A 19,121-nucleotide genomic window follows, 5' to 3' on the forward strand; every position below is an offset into this window, starting at 1 on the left:
AAGGTCGAAACGCCTTTGGGACAGCAAGAATGCAGACTGAACTAAAGTGTGAAACATTCACTTGATTATTTGCCTGGACGAACAATGTTTACATTAGAAAAAGAGGTATGTGTGTGGGAGAAGACTAAATATGAAAGGGAAAAGCATCTTTTCCTAAAAAAATCTGCGTACCCTAAAAGACATGATTTCATTAAAAAAGAAAATATGTATGGAATATACATTATGTGTAGATTTTTTAAATGATAACTTGTAGATTATAGAAAGAGAAAATAAGAAAACTTAAATCTATTTAAATGAAATGAGTATGTACAATAAATCACAAGCTTTCACATATTCTCCTGTATGCCTCCACTCATACCCAATGATGCTTTTCCTTCAAGTTCACCTTGTCTCTCTTTTTTGTCTTAATGAATTTCACCAAGTTCAATTCTAAACCCACAAATCGAATTTTAGTTCTTTCAAGAATGATGTAATACAAAGCAACCAGGACAGTTCAGTACCATTTTCTGATGGTCCCTTTATAAATGGCAATAGATTAGACAAAAAATTAAATAAATGTATGAATCATTTGATTACCCTCTCCCCTCTCGAAATGCAACCACCTTCCAGAAGGAGTTTAAGCATCAGAGCAATATGAAAACTCTACGACTGATTAAATGGGTAGTTATCCCCCATATTTATAAAGCACTGCACTAATTTGTGATTTGGCCAGAAAAATAAATTACTACAGATATTTCTAAGAGTGACCAAAGGGGGAAAAACCATGAAGATGCACATGGTTCAAAAAGAGGTCAGTAGGACAGAGAGTGGGCTACAAAATTCTGTCTAAATGGAAACAATATGGTATGTTCAAAATGAAATCTTATGGAGATGGAGCTTAGCTTTGTAACAATATACGTCTGCAACGTATTACCTCTGTTTGCCATAAAGATCTCCAGGGCTGTATTTTGCAAAAGATAACGACGAGAAAAGATCGATCGTATCTCTGAGAACAGCCATTTTCCATGCAGCCCTTCTGTATATGCCAGGATCTAGTGAGGAAAAAAAGAATCCAGAGTAAGTAACAATAGAATTTTTTTGTTCTTCCCCCCAATTAAACAGAAAAGTCCCTATTAAGAAAAATAATTTCTAAGAACTGAATAGTTATTGAAATATTTGGAGGGTGACTAAGAAAATAGATTGCAATTCATGAAAAAAGATGTTTAAATGAAAAAGCAGAACAAAACTGTAACATCTATTTATAAATATATTTGGGGGCCTTTTAAGGCAATGATGTAGTCTACTGCTTTTCAGGAAATACATATTGCATTACTGATTGATTGATTTTTGAGTCATATTATACAAAGCAAAATTTTAGACAACTCTTAAAAAGAAGACCTCAAAAGAATGTTCTACATGCTAACAGATGACATATAAACTTCAGTTTCATATAATATGATTAAAACATATCCAGAAATACTTTTTGCATACTTTAAAATTACAAATTTAAGTTCATAACTTCAAAAAATCACACTTATAAGGTCACTGTTAAGGCAACAGTCACTCATTCAGAAAGCACAAAGACTGACTGTATGAGAGGTTAAGTATCATCTTGTCAGCTAGGCTAAACACAAACCTGCGAATGAACTCAGCGTAATCTCTCTATGGAGTAGGAGGTTGTCAGAGTGACTTGTTACAATTCTTGTCATCCCATGTGACAGACGCAATGGCTTAGAATCTTTGCCAACTCAAAGTAATCCTGTCTTTAGTCCTAAGCCACTTTGTTGCTTTGTTATTCAAGTTTTGTTTTTTAAAAAGTTCATTTCAAAAGCTTAATTATGAAGGTGTTAAATGAAAACCAGAACTGGAATTTCTCCACACTAGTACGTCACAGAATATTAATGAAGAAAATGAGATGTATTTGCAATCAAACACTGATGAAAATCCGTGACAGCAAATTAAGTTAAACAACTAAGATAAATTTCTCAAAAGTAACCACCATTAAAAAATACAAATAAAATGACATTTGATTATGATATTGCACTGTAAGGACAAAGACAGGATAAACAGAGGAAAAATAATGAATAGTAAGAATGTATCCTACAAAAATGTTTGTTTTTGATTTCCATTTTCTAGATCTTAATTGTAAAAAAACTACATTCCTCAATGCAAAATACAGAGGATTTTTTTGGGAAAAAAAAAAGAGAGCAACCTTATTTAACTCACTAAATATGTATTTAGATTTTTCTACAGAAATTATTCTATTTCTGGTACCATACAATCTAGAAATGAAAGACTGGGTACAATTCTTAAGCTCAGTGTTTTTTGAAAAAACAAGACAACATTTCAAAGTCCCAAACAACTAATCACACTTTCAGCTTTAAAACAGGTGATAGAGAAAATCCTACTATCCCTTTCATACAATCAATACCTATATAAGTAAGATCAAGAGAAATTAGGAGAAAAAAAGAGGACAAAACATCGGTTCTACTCTCAAATAGTTTCTTAAACCAGAGGTCACATGCACCCCTTTCTCCGACCACAACCAGTAGCTCCAAGGCTCCAGAGTCTGCAGTGGCCTCCTGACTGGTCTCTCTCCTTCTAATCTTACCTGGAGAATCTACTATGACCAGAGAAGCCAAAAAAATATAACTTTTTAAGTATAAATCAGATCATATACTCGTATATTTAATACCATCCAGTGGTTCTGCATTATATGCCTAATAAACTCTGAAGCTCTTTATAACTGTTTATAAAGCCTTACATCTGGGACTGTCTGATGAGCCCAACTCATTCTTCCTCAGGGCCTTTATACTTGCTTTCTCCTCTGCTTGGAATGTTCTTCTCCCAGATCTTTGTATGGCTGGCTCACCCTCACAGTGACATTTCTGCTCAAATGTCACCTCCTTAGAGAAGCCACAGGATCTAAACCCCACTTCCGCCACTATTGCCTCATCCCACCCCAAACTCATCAGATTTCCTTTGTAACACTTATCACCACCAGAAATTACAATATTTCCTTGCTTGTCTATTGCCTCTCTTCAGCACTAGAATATTAGAATCTAAGCTCTATTAGACCAAAGGCTTTGAATGCACTCTATTTCCATCTTCTAGAACAAGGTCTGACACAAAGTAGATGTTTTTGAATGATTAAAATGAATCAATGGATGGCAACCGGAATTCCATATATGATCCACATTAATTTGGGGGGGGGCCATATGGTATTTTCCCAAAATTTCAAGTAGTTGAAAATACTTGAGAAAATGGTTATTTACATAAATATTCAGATTTCTGGTTTCTAAGGAAAAACTGGAGCATCTGTCAAACCTAGATCTATATACGCCACATAGTACAACTGGCGTGCACTCTCGGTTTTGAAACAGTCTCCACTCATTCACTCATTTACTATCTGTCTAGTTTCCATTGGTATTTGAGTTTGCCATACTTAACTTATCAAGTAGTAGAGAATCCAGTACATGTTCTGTAACACTTGTAGCCCAATCTATCCAACTATTAATAAGGAAAATGAGACTTAAACAAGATAAATACTTAATACAAAGTCCCTTGGGAAGTTAGTGGCAGTCTGGCCTCCTCCCAGGTTTTCTAATCCAAATGTCCAGAGCTTACTTATATACTACATTGCCACATTTTAAATGTTTGTTAAACTAGAACTCAACTCATCAGAAATTTTAATCAACTACATTTGTTTTCCTGTACTTGTGTTAAAAGTGAAAGAGGAAAATCAAACAACAAAGCATTAGGCTTTAAGCTCTGTCATACGCTAAAAATATCACACACTGGTCTGAAAATTCTACCTCTTATATACTATAAAGCTATACAACAAGCATTGTTGCTCATAATGGTGATGGCAATCATTGCAAGATCATGGCCATGCAACTAAAGATTTAATTATTTTCTAGACTATTCCAATTACTAGCAGAAGTATACTAAAACACTCTTACAAGATTTTTCATGTAATAGTTTTCCAATCAATCAAAAAGTTCAATTTATATCCCATTCCTTTAAGCAGTATAGTTATTTTAAAAATATACTTGAAATATAGCAAGTGGTATGGTCCTTTAAAATTTGTTTTATTACCAAATGTCAAATATACGCAAAACTACAGAAAATGACATAAGCCCCACGTACCCATTACTGAACCTTAGAAAATCCTAACATTTTGCTACACTGTCCTATATATTTTAAAAACTTATAAAGCATTACAGATAATGTTGAAATTCCCATGTATAACCCTTCCTGATCCCATTTTCCTCCTTCATCAGAGCCAATCACTATCCGTGTTTTGAGGTTTAACATTCCCATGTAAGTTTTTATACTATTAGTACATACACATCCACAAATAATATCCAGAATTGTTCTACATGTTTTCAAACCTGATATCAATGGTATCATACTGAATGTATGACAGTGTGCAATCAGCGTTAAATATAAGCAGGTAAAGTAGTGTTTTAAAACTTAGAGAAAAAGAAACAGGAGGAGAGACAGAAAATCATTTAAAATTGGCAAAGCTGGGCTTCCCTGGTGGTGCAGTGGTTGAGAATCTGCCTGCCAATGCAGGGGACATGGGTTCGAGCCCTGGTCTGGGAAGATCCCACATGCCGCGGAGCGACTGGGCCCGTGAGCCACAACTACTGAGCCTGCGCATCTGGAGCCTGTGCTCCGCAACAAGAGAGGCCGCGACAGTGAGAGGCCCGCGCACCGCGATGAAGAGTGGCCCCCGCTCACCGCAACTAGAGAAAGCCCTCGCACAGAAACGAAGACCCAACACAGCCAAAAATAAATAAATAAATAAATAATTTATTAAAAAAAAAAAAGAGAGAGAAGGGGAGATGGATGCTAGACAGTTACTAAATGATACTGACAGTTATCATTTCTTAATGAATATCTCTTGGGGAGGAATCTGACTCCAGCCTTTTAAAAAAATAAAATAAATAAAAAATAAAATAAAATTGGCAAAGCTATCAAAATTTAAAATCTTACACACAAAAAATTAGACTGACTTAAAAAAAAAGTAACAAATGAAATTCTACACTTATGGTCAAGATAGTGGGATTTAAAATAGAAACAAAGAATCTCTTAACTAACAGAATTACTAGCTGAAATTGATATAATAACATTTCTTTTAAGTATTCATTAGGAAAAGGTGTCAGTACTGAAAAGCAGCTGAGGTCTAGCTCAGCAAGAGGTTTATTTCTTACTGGACTGGTATATTCCTGGTCTGAGGCTTCACTTCAAAGTCTCTAGAGTTCAATTAAAACTGGATTAGGTAGAAGCAGACCCTTCTTTGGGACTTTCTGTTCACTGAAACTCTACATACACTGACAGCACCCTAGACAGAGGTCTAGCCCTCCAATGAATCAGTTGCTATGGAAACCGTATCATTACCATTGCTCTGCAGTTATGACCACAAGTCTTGAATAGCTTGAAAGCTTAAGCCCTCAGCACTCTCTCTGAATGTTTACCACCTTGTTTTCATATCGTTAGTATTATTATTAGTGAATTCAACTTTCATATTTTAATAATTTGTTTGAACAAAGATAGTTTATTGGTTAAATGTTGACATAAGGTTGTAGAGAGGAAAAAAGAAATCAGTATTTAATATATACATGTATATATACTCACACACATATAAAAGCATATATACTATTTCTTTACATTAAAAATATCAAACATATTTTCTTTAAAATTTTTATCTGAAAATTGTGACTCTGAAAAAGGATTTATTATTTTGCCTGAATAGTACACAGCTTTTATTCTACACTTCAAATAGTATACTATGAATACGTGGGAAAATTTCTTCACCCTGTTGCATTAATTGGCTTGAAAGCAAAGTATTTTTCACCTTTAACCATTCATTTTGAAAAGCTAATGAATTTATCCAAATAACACTTTCTTCTGCTTTCTCATCCTCATGAAAGAATAAAAAAGAAACCTGCATTTATTGCCCAACTGCAAGATACTCTTATTTACTGAATATTAGGTATGTTCAAAAAATAGATTTAAAATAGTCTCTGAAAATATAGCCATATTTGTTCCACATAAGTAAAAAAAGGTTTTGTTTTCAAAATCTACCCTCAATAAATATAAAATGTTTTCAAATTCTTTTTAAAGGGAAAGGTACTAAAAAGTGATCAAATGTTTTAACCTCAAAAATAAGAAATATTTACATGGGAGTCTGCACATACAGAATCAATAAAAAGTGTTTTTAGAAACACTATTCTTAATGTTTACAGCTAGCACTGCATATCTTAGTCCCAAATATTCACCGATTTTTGGAGAGGTTTTACTCTTTCAGAGAATTCCACACTGATTTCTGAAGAATTCAATAATAAAAGTAAAATTAGATAAAATATACAAACAATAGTACTTAAAATTTCACAACAAAACCATTTCCAAAGTATATGGATATATATTTAACATGAAGAAAAACATTTTAAACTTAGCATACAAAATATAAACTAATGCCATCAGTTAAATAATGATACCACAGGTAGAAAATATTCATATCCCATTTTCATGGAACATAATTATAAATTAGTCACAAGGATTATACCTTAATATGGGAAAACAGTAAATATTTGAAATATATTTAAAATGAAAACACATGTTAAAAAATAAGACACTAGTCTAAAAATAGTCTATCAACTCACCACTAAATACATGTGCAAATATGTTTTATTTACGATAATTGCAATTTTACCAAAACAGTTTAAAGTAATTTTAATCGAGTATTTTAAATTTGTACCACTCTATTATTAACATAGTTTTTGGATTTTGCTGCATGTAATTTTCTCTGAAGCTTGATACCAAAGCACAGCATTAAATTTATTCTAATACTGAATTCCAGTTGGTTTAAGGATGTACTTCATCATCAACTATATAAATGTTAGTAAAGTTTTTAAAGATATATTCTTAAAACAAAACTTAGAGGTCTTTTTGAATTGAAAAATGGCATATACTTGACTCTGGTAGAAATTTTAAGATGGTAATTTTGTTATTTAATATATATCCATGAACACACAGAATGTCCCCAAACTTGGAAAAGAACAGAACAATGACAACAAAAGTATAAAAGTTATGAATACAGAGAAAATTACTTTTTAAATTAATTATGAGTCATTTGATATTTTTCATCTATATAGTAAATTTCCTCCTTCTGCTTACTAGTTCTGTGATACAGTACAGTATTCTTCTTAGCATTTTCATGGGTGAAAAATTCAATTAAACATATTCATTACTCTAATGTTCTACTTGGCAGCTTAGTCAGTATGAAAAATTTTAAATATATAAATAAAATGCTACGTGACCTCTGTATTGATTGGGCTAAAGTGGTTTTAGCCTGGGAGTGGATGATGGGGCAGCTGGGAGGAGCAAGAGGGGAGCATACAGACACATACACTCTTAGGTTTTCTCTTCCAATTACTGAGGGAGATGATAAAACCACAGCAAATGATGTATCAGCTCATTTTATCTTATCGCTTTGGGGCTAGGTGACAATGAAGTTCATATTTCACTGGCTCCCATTGAAGATTGTGAAAATTACTTGCCCTCATGACCTGAAATTTCACTAGAAGACAGAAATTTCTCTTCTGCAAAGTAATGCAATTTTTCAGATGTCAACCTTTAGCCCAGCTTTAAAAATTAATTTCATTTATATTAACCAATGATATTGATATTTTCACAGAACGCTCTTTGATACATAAAGCAATGACTGGCAAATTGATGTTGCTTTAGATAGGTAAAACTATTTTATTTTAAGCTGCTATGGCAGACAGATTTATGGCAAACTGAAATTCCCATTTCATAATTTAATATTTGTGCTGGAGTAGTGCACCTTTAAGCCCTTGGCCTGTAAATAATTCAGACTCAGTTGGTTCTGTTTTATTTTCAATATTCTTCAGCTTAAAAATAATTTGCATTCTAAATGATGTATCATAAAGCCACCTCTTATTGAACTAACATTTAGTATATATCCTAACAAGTCAAAAGCCAAATATAATAATGAATAAGCAGAACAAAGAAGGTATTTATCCACCAGCTAACTAATTTTTAGATTTTTTAAAATTTAAACTGTATCTCCAATCTGATTTTTTTTTTTTGAAAGAAGGACCCAGATACACCACAAAAGGTTAATAAGGAAGAATAATAAGCAACATGAATGCATCTTACTTTATTTTTCGTAACAGTACATAAAGAGCTAGGTATTAAGTTTTCAGAAAAGGAGTAGAATAAACTTAGATAAGTACGTGAATTAAAATAGAGACATTTGGATTTGGAGGTACCTTTTAAGATAAAAATATAATAAAAATAAAGCCACAATGTCAGTTTTACCATGAACAAGATGTGAAAGTGTTCCATATGATTTTAGTATAGAGATACAGAAATTACCTTGAAATCCGTACAAAGAAAATTTTAAATATTTTGTAGTAAAAATGCTACTAAAAAATATACAGTCTGGTACCTTATCAAGTTTTTATTACCTTTATCCAGTAAAGAGTTTTGTCTAATTCAAATGCCTTGAGAAAACAATCATTAGACCAATACCCTTCATTTTATTGAGGTAAATTAAACATAAACATGCATTAATTTATGCATTAATCTATATTCAAAATTAGAAAAAGGTCAAAAAAGACATTTCTCTAGTTTAGCTATTTTCTCCCCAAAATGGTTTAATACCAGTCTGCCTAACTTTCTATTCCCAAAATCACTTTTGCATTTTTATGCTAACAATATCCATATTATTTTTTCTTCAAAAATATTTATAGTTAATTTTCCTTACATGTATGATATGAGGAAATGGTAATATAAATAATACCTTATAATTTTTCCATTTAGATTGGAAAAATTCCTAGTTACTTCTCAAAAACTTGTGAGAAGGACATGCTATTGTCACTGAATTTAAGCTACAAAATGTTTTTAGCTATTATTCTGCACACTGACTCTCTAAGGTCATGAGCTTTCTATTCCTGAACAAAGAGTTAAATTTAAATCAGCACTAATAAAAAACCGCCTAATTTTAAATGTGCTGGAATATTCTATAATATATACTTTTAAAACAAGCAATGGACACAAACTATCTTTCTTCTCGATGCCAATTCTTACTTTATGAACTCAATCTCAATCTCAGATTGGTATCAAACGCCCTCCCTACATACAGGAAACCCAATCTTCAAATTAGAGTAATATCAGCCTGTAGCTAGACTACTTATCTCTTTGTAGCAGATACAACATCGTTTAGTCATTGGAAGATTCTCTGGTGACCTATTTAACCTATTTAAACTAATTAAAGGGAAAACCTTTGTTTATCTTCAAGAAATTTGCTTTTGTTCTTCAAACACAACAGAGAACAGAAATAAAAAGCAAAAGGAAAAGGAAAAAGTTACATTAGAACTTGATGCTAAAATCAGGACACTTTCTTCCTAATTAGAGGGAAATACTTTTCCACTTTATTTTTTTTAGCTTTCTTCCTCCTATTAAGTACTCATCTTGTTTAGCTGGAGTCAATTATAAATGACTAGTATAGGTTCTTATTTACTTCCATGTTACAGTATGAAACTAAATACTGTGCTCATATTCAGCTTCAGATATAATCTTCCAAAAAGGTATTTTTTTAAAGGACCTATATTACAGAAAACATTATGAGTGCTATTTAAATAAGATTTGAGGGTTAACATGATTTCATTGCAGAACTCAATAACACTGCACACCCTCACTAGATTGGAGTTCCTACTTCCTGGAGCTTCTTGAGATTAGGCCACTGGTGTTAGTCATCTTTCTATTCACATACCAAACATGGTGCCAGGAACATGGAAGACATTGACTGATGGATGGAGAGTCAGCCCAACCTCACAAACTACATACAGTCTAAGATTCTGGGAACACATGAACACAAACATAGCACAAAGCAAAAAGGGACAGAAAAATGAAAAGGAAAACTACAACACAGCATTAAAAAATAAATAAATAAGTTCAAGGGTCAGCATATTTCAACTTCTGACCAAGATGGAGTAACAGGAACTGGATTTACCCTTGTACACAAAAAATGTTTAAAACAGATATAACATGTGGAAAAAATTGTTTTTAAGAGATGAAACACCAAGCAGTGAAAGACAGTGATCTCTGAGAGACAGGGAAAAAAAAAGTGGTGACACCACCTACTGCCCCAGCTCTCTGCCAGAGGAGACTCTGCAAGCCCCAGAGCAGGCAGGAACATAGTGGTCTCTAGGAACAGAGTGGTCTCTAGGAACAGAGAAAACAGCTTGAAGTACTATGAGATCAAGGGGGCTAAAACTGCAAGATAGAGTAGCAGATTGGAGAAAGCTGAAAAGTAGCAGAGCTCCTGAGATCTGCAGTCTTCAGGTGAGATCTGATCAGCTTAAGAAAACAACCTGAGACCAGTAAAGAATCATTCCCCCAAATTACAGGGAACAATATGCAGAGCTCACACAACCAGAGCAAAAAACAATCTCATAATTCATCGAGCACTGGTTAGAGTACTCAGAAGGGTTTTGCCTCAGTAGAGGGGGAAAAATTAGCCCTAGGCTAAATGCTGCTCTGGTCCTGCCTAACAAACCTTAACAGCAAGATCCACATAGATCAAACCATTTCCAAGGTACGTAATTGTATCTTAGAAAAACGAATTAAAATATTTATAGCATACAAAAATATCCACCACACAACAGGGTAAAATTCACAACAGCTGGTACTCAATTCACAAATTACCAGGCCTGAAAAAAAATCAGGAAAATATAACCCATAATGAGGAGAGAAATTAATTAATCAAATGACACAAATGATAGAATTATTGGTAAAAGACATCAAATTGGACAAAGTAGATTTTAGAGCAAAAAAACATTAATAGGAATAAAGAGGGTCATTCATAATAATAACAGATCATTTCCTCAAGAGGTCATAATTATCCTAATGGTTTCTGAACTGATAATAGAGCTTAAAGAATATATGAAGCAAAAATTGAGAGAACCAAAACTAGAAATACACAAATCCACAACTATAAACAGACTTCAACATTTCCCTTTCAATAATTGATAAAGCAAGTAGATGGCACATCAGTAAGGATATAGAATACTTGAACAAGAACACTGAACATGAACTGACATCTATAGAACACTCCATCCAACAACAGTAGAATATACATTTACAAAGATAGAGCACATTATGAGCCAAAAACCAAGTTGCAATAAATTTAGTTAATTCCAATCATATAAAGGTATATTTTCTGACAACAATGGAATTAAATTAGAAATCAGTAACAGAAAGATTTTAATTCCCAAAATATGAAAACGAAATAGTATACTTTTAAGTAAACCCATGGGTCTGAGAAAAAAATTAGGAAGTATTTTGAATTGAATACAAATGAAACCACGACATATATAAAGTTGTAGAATGGCAGTTAAAGTAATACTTAGAAGGAAATTTCTAGCATTAAACATCTATATTAGTGGGAAAGAAAAAAGGTCTCATATCAATGATTCAGCTTCCATCTTAAAAAAACTAGAAAAAATAAGAGCAAATTAAACCCAAAGTAAGCAAAAGAAAAGAAATAAAAATTAAAGTGAAAATCAATGAAACAGAAAATCGAAAAATAGAGAAAAAATAATCAGTGAAACCAAACACTGGCTCTTTGAAAAGATCAATAAAATACATAAACTTCTAACCAGACTGATCAGGCAAAAAAGAGAGAAGATACAAATTACCAAAATCAAGAATGATATCAGGAATTATCAATATCAGAAGAGAAAAAGCATCCCTATGGATTACACAGAGACTAAAAGAATAATAAGGGAATATTACATACAACTTTATACCACTAAATTGGACAATTTTTATTAATGGACAGCGAACTGCCAAGAGAAGTTTTCCTACTCTTGCACTTCCACAAATTATCCCTGAATGCACCCGACTGTCCCCTACATTTCTCAAGAATGTCTACATCAGTTTCCTTTTTTCGTGTATTCCAATTTGACATTCTTTGGATTTTAGGAGGGTGGCTGAATTCTCAGCCCTCTCATTTTACAGTGAGGGATTTCATCCATGACCACTGCTTCTAATACTAAACCACACAGGAGTGCTAGAATCTACTGATAAGACATTAGCGGTGATTACCTCTACATGGAGAGGACAGTTGGACTCATATCCAACCACTTGCTAGATACCTCCACAACAATATCCTCTAAATTGTCAAATTCAACATATCCAAAAATGAACTCATTATTGTCCCCTCAGGAGCTACCATTAGTCCATTACACACTATTTTGCTAAAGGGAATCACAAAAACCACACAGAAATCAGAGTCATCCTAATGCCTACACATCATTCCTTTTGACCTCAGTCATCTCTCAGTCAACAAGTTCAACAGATTCTATCTCCCTATCAGCACTTATATCCATCTGCTCTCGGTCATGCACACTGAAATCTACCTTAGAGCAAGTCCTCATCATATTTGAATATTTTCAGACATATTTCATGTTCCAACCATGTCACACAACATATACTCATTCAACCATGCTATGCTGTTTCATGCTTACATGCCTTCCATGTGTTGGTGGTCTTATCTGGAAAGCAAACTCTTAATGAGCTTGGTAGAGGAGGTGGTGAGGGTGCTTGTATTACAGTAGTAGTAGACAGTAATAGCAAGCAGCAACAAATACAATTTAATTAGAGCTCGCTATATGCCAAGATCTATGTTAAGAGCTTTATTTCAATTCATTATCAAAATGGCATTATGAAATAGATATTTTCACCATTTTATAAATGAGGAAATGATTTTTGAGAGGTTAGATGACTTAGTCAATATCACATAACTAGTAAGTGGTATAGCCAAGTCTATCAGGCTTCTAACACTGTGCTCTAAGCCACTACCTAGTACTTCCTCCACGGTGAAAGTCTCATCCTTAAAGGCCAAGCCAAGGTTTTGTAAAACCTCTGACTTCCCAAGCAGATGCAACAATTCTCTGTTTTCTGCTATCATAGGCTTAGTACGAATTCCGTTTATTTGTAATGTATCCCTTACCAGACAATAAATTTCCTTAGGTAGACATATGTATTACTAATTCTATAAACCTGGAGTACCTAGTACATTATATAACTGAATGAATGTATACTTAATGAATAAATGATGAAATTAACTATTTCTGCTGAAAATTATTCCTTATCTCCCACTCCTTGCTTCCACAATTAGTTTCAAAACTAAATAGAAAAGAGATCTCTAGACTTTATAAAACAGTGAACTCTGCCTCAGCTCCTAGTAACGGCATTCAGTGGGGCCATAATCAAGGTTAGCAAAATTTACTGTTCCCGGAGAGGGTGGTTAAAATGACCTCTCATAAGTACTAAAAATTTATTATTTGGTTCACTTTAAAAGGAATGTATTATAAGAACAAAAAGTGGACACTCTTCCAGAAATTGGGAAAAAACCCTATAAAAGTATCATTCCCCTATGATGAATTATCAGCACCTAACAGAAATATAAGTTTTCTAATACCTCACCCCCCCAAAAATCCTGAACATATATGTAATATGAATTTTCTATATTATCTAAAAATATTCAATTCTGCTATAGAAGATAAGGGAAAAAACAGGATAGATGAAAACCAAAAGAAACATTAAACACTGGGAGCAGGGTATGAGATACAGGCAAAATTCACAGGCTATGTTAAGTAGAGATAATGAGTAAGGACGTAGCTTGTGAGAGAGAGATCTCAAAAAGGTGTTAAACATGTACAATAAATTTAAAGTTAGATACCTGTTAAAGACAGTATATTGAATGTATGACAGAATAAAGAAGAGTGTAACAGAAAGAGATTGAAGGACCAAGTCATAAGATAATCATGACAACTTTGTTTTGGGTGTTGATATTTCTGCAGGAGTTCAGAGTGAGGCAAAATTGCCCTTTTGTTCCAGACATTCTTTTCAAGGATGTTTGTATAGAGAACAGCCTTGGAAGAGACAGACAGTGTCTTGCTTCAGAGCAAAGGGCAAGTTTGTTTACTGTCCAGTATAATAAAGATAATGATGACCTTTGGGGCAAGGGCCAGGCTTCACTGTCCATTGTAAACATTTTGGGTTCCTAAAGATTGAGGTTGCTCAACTGGGATGTAAACTCAGTGGGTGCACAGTATCTGCCTGGGCTTCTTAGCTTAGTCTGCTCATACTACCATAATACAATATCACAGACTGGGTGGCTTAACCCTAAGAAATACATTTCTCACACTTTTGGAAGCTGGGAAGTCCAAGGTCAAGGTGCCAGAAGATTTAGTTCCTGGTGAGAGCTCTCTTCCTGGCTTGTAGTTGACTACCTTCTCACAGTATCCTCAGAGAGCGAAAGAGATCACTCTTCTTCTTCTTTTAAGTCCTATCACATTAGGGCACCAAACTCATGACCTCATTAAAACTTAATTACCTCCTAAAGACCCTATGTCCAGATACAGTCACAATGCAGGGGCGGGTGGTGGTGGTGGTGGTGGTGGTGGTTAGGGTTTCAATACACGAATGAAGGACACAATTAAGTCCACAGCACCTCGAGAAACTTGGGGGCAAGGGGAACAGACATTAACATGATGCTTATTCTCTTCATTGTGTTGTAATAAAGGTCTCTGCCTCTGACTCAGGCGTCTCATGTCTTCTGCTAGCATTCAGGAAATTTTGGCAAGATAAATTGTTACCTTGCAGGTAACGTAAAATTTCAGGTCCATGATAGTTCTTGACACTCTGGAAGACAACTATCAGGCTTAAATGTGATAAGGAGCTATAACACCTTTTGCTGACAGGAATGCAAAGAAAAGTGTATATTGCTGGTGAAAACATGAAATGTAAAACCCCTTTGGAAAGTAGGCTTACATTATTTATTAAAAATAAAGACAGCCACATTTTTCATAGTGACATAAACAAAAGTGGTAAACAAAACTATGAAATCCAATGTATGTCATTAGGAAAATGGTTGAAAAATTATGATACATCGTCTTCTTCCGTTATTGAAAAGAATGAATGAAACCCACATCAGCTTGACTCGGCTGAACATCCAGCATCAAAATATAGTAGAGCAAGAAAAACAATATACCAAAAAGCATTTATAATAGGATTTCATTTCTGTAAATCAATAAAAAAAATTCATGAACAACACAAAACTTTATATGAAAACAGAGAAAAATATGAAAGGATACATATTAGATTGTTAATATATGTTAGGTATGGAGGGAGATGGTCTGTGGGGAAGGAGATGGGGCTGAGGAGAGCCAAGAAAAGAGGGGGGAAAGCATGCCTGAAAATAAAACACACATGCAACAAAAACAACCACTGAGTTGATTACATTTATTGATATAATAAAACTATGTAGGTATGCATAAAAACATTTATTAAAATCTGAATGAGAAAAGGTATGTCACCATTTTCTAAATTTGTTGACTATGTTATGTTATCAATTTTTGTATATTGTCATGGAGGATAAAAATGACTTTTTCTTTTCTTTCTTTCAGTAGTTTTCAGAGTTCAACTTATTTACTTTTTTTCTCCTTTAAAGTTTCCAAAATTCTTTCTATAGATTCTTAGAGTTCTTCATCACTTAGGAGCAGCCTGCCTTCCTGCTCACTGTCTTTAAAGATAAGAATACAACTCCTTTCAATTTTAAATGCTTTACTCCTGATTTCCGTCAATTACCTCAGGTTCAGGTCACGGTCCTTCACAGTCAGTGCAGTGAAGACTTGATTTAGAAAAGGTAACTGAAAACCAACATGGACCTCAGTAACCATCTGAGAGCTCACCAAACCTTTTTTCTTACCTGTCTATTTCTCACCTCTGTATACCTGTTACAACAATGAGAGCAGAATAGGAATTTACTGGGGTTCAATGAGTATATTTTATTTCTGAGGATCAACAGGCTAAAATACTTATCTATTTGACCTCCACCTCTAGCATTAATAGTAAGGTTTGTTCATATTTGTCCATGTGTTTTTATGTTGATACAAATATAGACCTTTCCTAGGCCACGTTTTTTTCTTTGGTTTATTTTACTTCATTCATTATTTATATCAAAAATAGCAACCTTTAAATGAAAGCAAACTAATTCCGTATAATATCACCTTCAACATTCAAAGCCCCCACAAGTAAAAAGTAAAAGAAGAGAAAATACTTAGGTGCTGAAATCAATCACTACTTTCGTACTTAAAAATTTATTAAGGTATTACTTACATACGGTAAAATACACAGATAATAGGTGTATACAGCTTCATGAGTTTTAATAAATTTATACATCTATGTTATCAGCACCATCTCCAGAAAGTGGGCATAGAGGGAACATACCTCAACATAATAAAGGCCATATATGACAAACCCACAGCTAACATCATACTCAATGGTGAAAAGCTGAAAGAGTTTCCTGTAGGATCAAGAACAAGACAAGGATGCCCACTCTTGCCACTTTTATTCATCATAGTTTTAAGTCCTAGCCATAGCAATCAGACAAGAAAAAGAAATAAAAGGAATCCAAACTGAAAAGGAAGAAGTAAAACTGTCACTATCTGTAGATGACATGATGTTATACATAGAAAATCCTAAAATCAAATTGGTTGATAGCATTTTTCCAGTCTTCTATATAGTTACTGACTTTATGCCTATTGTTCTATCAATCACTGAGAGAGAAATTTTAAAATCTCCAGCTATAAATTGTGAATTTATTTCTCCCTTTGGTTCCTTCAGTTTTTGCTTCCTATTTTACAATCTCTATTATTTCATGCTATGTCAGTTTCCTATTGCTGCTATAACAAATCACTACAAACAGTGCCTTAAAACATGTAAAATTACCTTACAGTCTTGTAGGTTACCATTCTGAAATAGATCTTAGAGGGCTAAAATAAACAACACCAATCTGAGTTCCTTCTGAAGGCTTGTGAGGAAAATCCACTTCCCTGTCTTTTCCAGCTTCTAGAGACTATATGCATCCTTTGGCCAGCAGCCCCTTCTTCCTCCATCTTCAAAGCCAGCAGTGTAGAATCTTTAAATCTCTCTCTCTGACTCTGACTTCTGCTTCTGACATCACGTTTCATTCTCTGATCTCTCCTATTTCTACTCTCTAAGAACCCTGTATTTACTCTGGGTACTCAGATAACCCAGGATAATCTCCCCACTTCCAGATCCTTAACTTAATCAGCTCTGCAAAGTTCCTTTCTCATGTAAGGTACATATTCACAAATTCTGGGGATTGGGCTATGGACATCTTCAGGGAGCACTTAGCCTGTCTACCACAGACATATATACATTCAGCATATGTACATTCAGGATTGTTATATCTTCTTGATAAATTGGACTTCTTATTATAAAACGTTCTTGATCTCTGCCAATATTCCTGAAATCTATTTCATCCATTTTTAATATTGGGGTTTCACATTTCTTATGATTAGTGTTTGCATAGTATATGTATTTTTGTATTATGTCATATATACTTGACATTGTCCCATAGCTGACTAATGTCCTGTTCATTTTGTATGACTGTTTTTTCTTTCTGTGCTTCCATTGGCAGAGTTTCTATTGCCTTGTCTTTAGTTTAACTGATCTTTTTCTTACAGTATCAAATAAAATGTTAAGCACATCTAGTTAAGTTTTCAGTTCAAATATCATAATTTTCAGTTCTAAAACTTTCATTTGGCTCTGTTTTATAGTTCCCATTTTTGTATTAAGATTCCCCATGGGCTTCCTTATTTTGTTCATGTTTTCCGTTAAATATCTGAATATATTTGTAACTGCTTTTTTTTACACAGAAGTTTTTTTATTTTCTTCATTTATTTTTACCATTAACTAAACTCTAGATTTTATTATGATTTCACCAGTTTTTTCATTAATGTCCCCTTTCTATTCTAGGATCCAATAAAAAAAATACCACACTGTATTTAGTTTTCATGTCCCCTCAGTCTCCTCTGGTCTGGGACAGTTTCTCAGTCTTGCTTTGTTTTTCATAGCCTTAACAATCTTAAAGAGTACTGGCCAGAAATTCTGTAAACTGTTCACACTCTGGGTTTGTCTGTTGTTTTCCTCATGATTATAATGGGGTTATGGGTTTTTGCTACTAATATCATAGAGGTGAAGGGTGCTTTAAGTCACATTATATGAGGGAGTTACATGATATTCACCTGACATCACTGATAACAGTAACCATCACCACTTAGTTAAAGTATCATTTGGCAGATTTTTCCATTGTAAAGTCACTATTATTCCCTTCCCTTACTCTATTCTTTGGAAGTTTTTACTAGGTCTGGCCCACCCTTGGAAAGAGGTGGGTAGAGTGAAACTAATGGGGAGTATTTATCTATTTATCTTTCCACACATATATATTAGATTTCTTAATTCCATAATCTCTATCATTTCTGGGACCTTTGCTATTAAAGAATTTTTCTCTTTGAATCACATTTCTTGGTATGTCTTGGAATCTTTTTATACTGGATATTGTGGACTCATTACAATTATTTTGCTTAGATTTTGTTGTCTTCCTTTAGAGAGGGGTGAAATTTTGTTCTGGAAGATAGTTAATTTACTTGTGGATCAGACAGTTCCTTTTCATGTTTGTTTTAGGCTTTGTTAAGACGAGTACAGACTATTATTTATTATATTTATTACTCAAGGACAGGGCAGATCAGTCCCCTATAAGCTTCTTATACTTAGTCATAAAATGGAATAACTGGAGCAGGACAGGAGTAGCAGAAATTGATTTCACCTAACAATCCACACTACCTTCCTTTGCTGACATTACTTTTCACCAAGGCAAAAGATTACACTCCACATTTCCCTCCACAGAAATTAATCCATGGGCATCTTCCAATGTTTATTTCAACACAATTTTACCTTGATAAACATGAAGGTTGGAGTGGACATGGGTGGTACACCCAGGTTAATTTGAACCCTGGAGTTTCTTAGGGATAACCCAAGATCAATGCACATAAACACCGATTTCACTATGCTTTACTCAATGGAAAATAAACCAACTCAATTGGTATTTTGTACATTTATCAATAATATGGGCTTTGCTTCTGAAACTTGATATTATATTTATAGAGGGCTTCTATAGTTGTATTTATACTTTTCACTGATAAAGAAATATAGTAGGTAGCAATTTGAGT

General features: G+C 33.8%; 1 protein-coding gene across 4 annotated transcripts in view; it reads right to left on the reverse strand.

Moving 5' to 3' along the window:
* Positions 1–19,121, reverse strand: part of LRBA (LPS responsive beige-like anchor protein) — a 736,343-nt gene that overhangs the window by 222,495 nt on the left and 494,727 nt on the right. For all 4 annotated transcript variants that reach the window (XM_027117137.1, XM_027117135.1, XM_027117138.1 and 1 more), the window contains one exon: positions 914–1,031. In XM_027117137.1, coding sequence (XP_026972938.1) covers positions 914–1,031 — 118 coding nt within the window. The remainder of the gene's footprint in view (positions 1–913; positions 1,032–19,121) is intronic.

The sequence above is a fragment of the Aethalodelphis obliquidens genome, unplaced genomic scaffold, assembly GCF_003676395.1.
Source record: "Aethalodelphis obliquidens isolate GAN/ISIS:26980383/991018 unplaced genomic scaffold, ASM367639v1 scaffold17, whole genome shotgun sequence".
Lineage (NCBI taxonomy): Eukaryota > Metazoa > Chordata > Mammalia > Artiodactyla > Delphinidae > Aethalodelphis > Aethalodelphis obliquidens.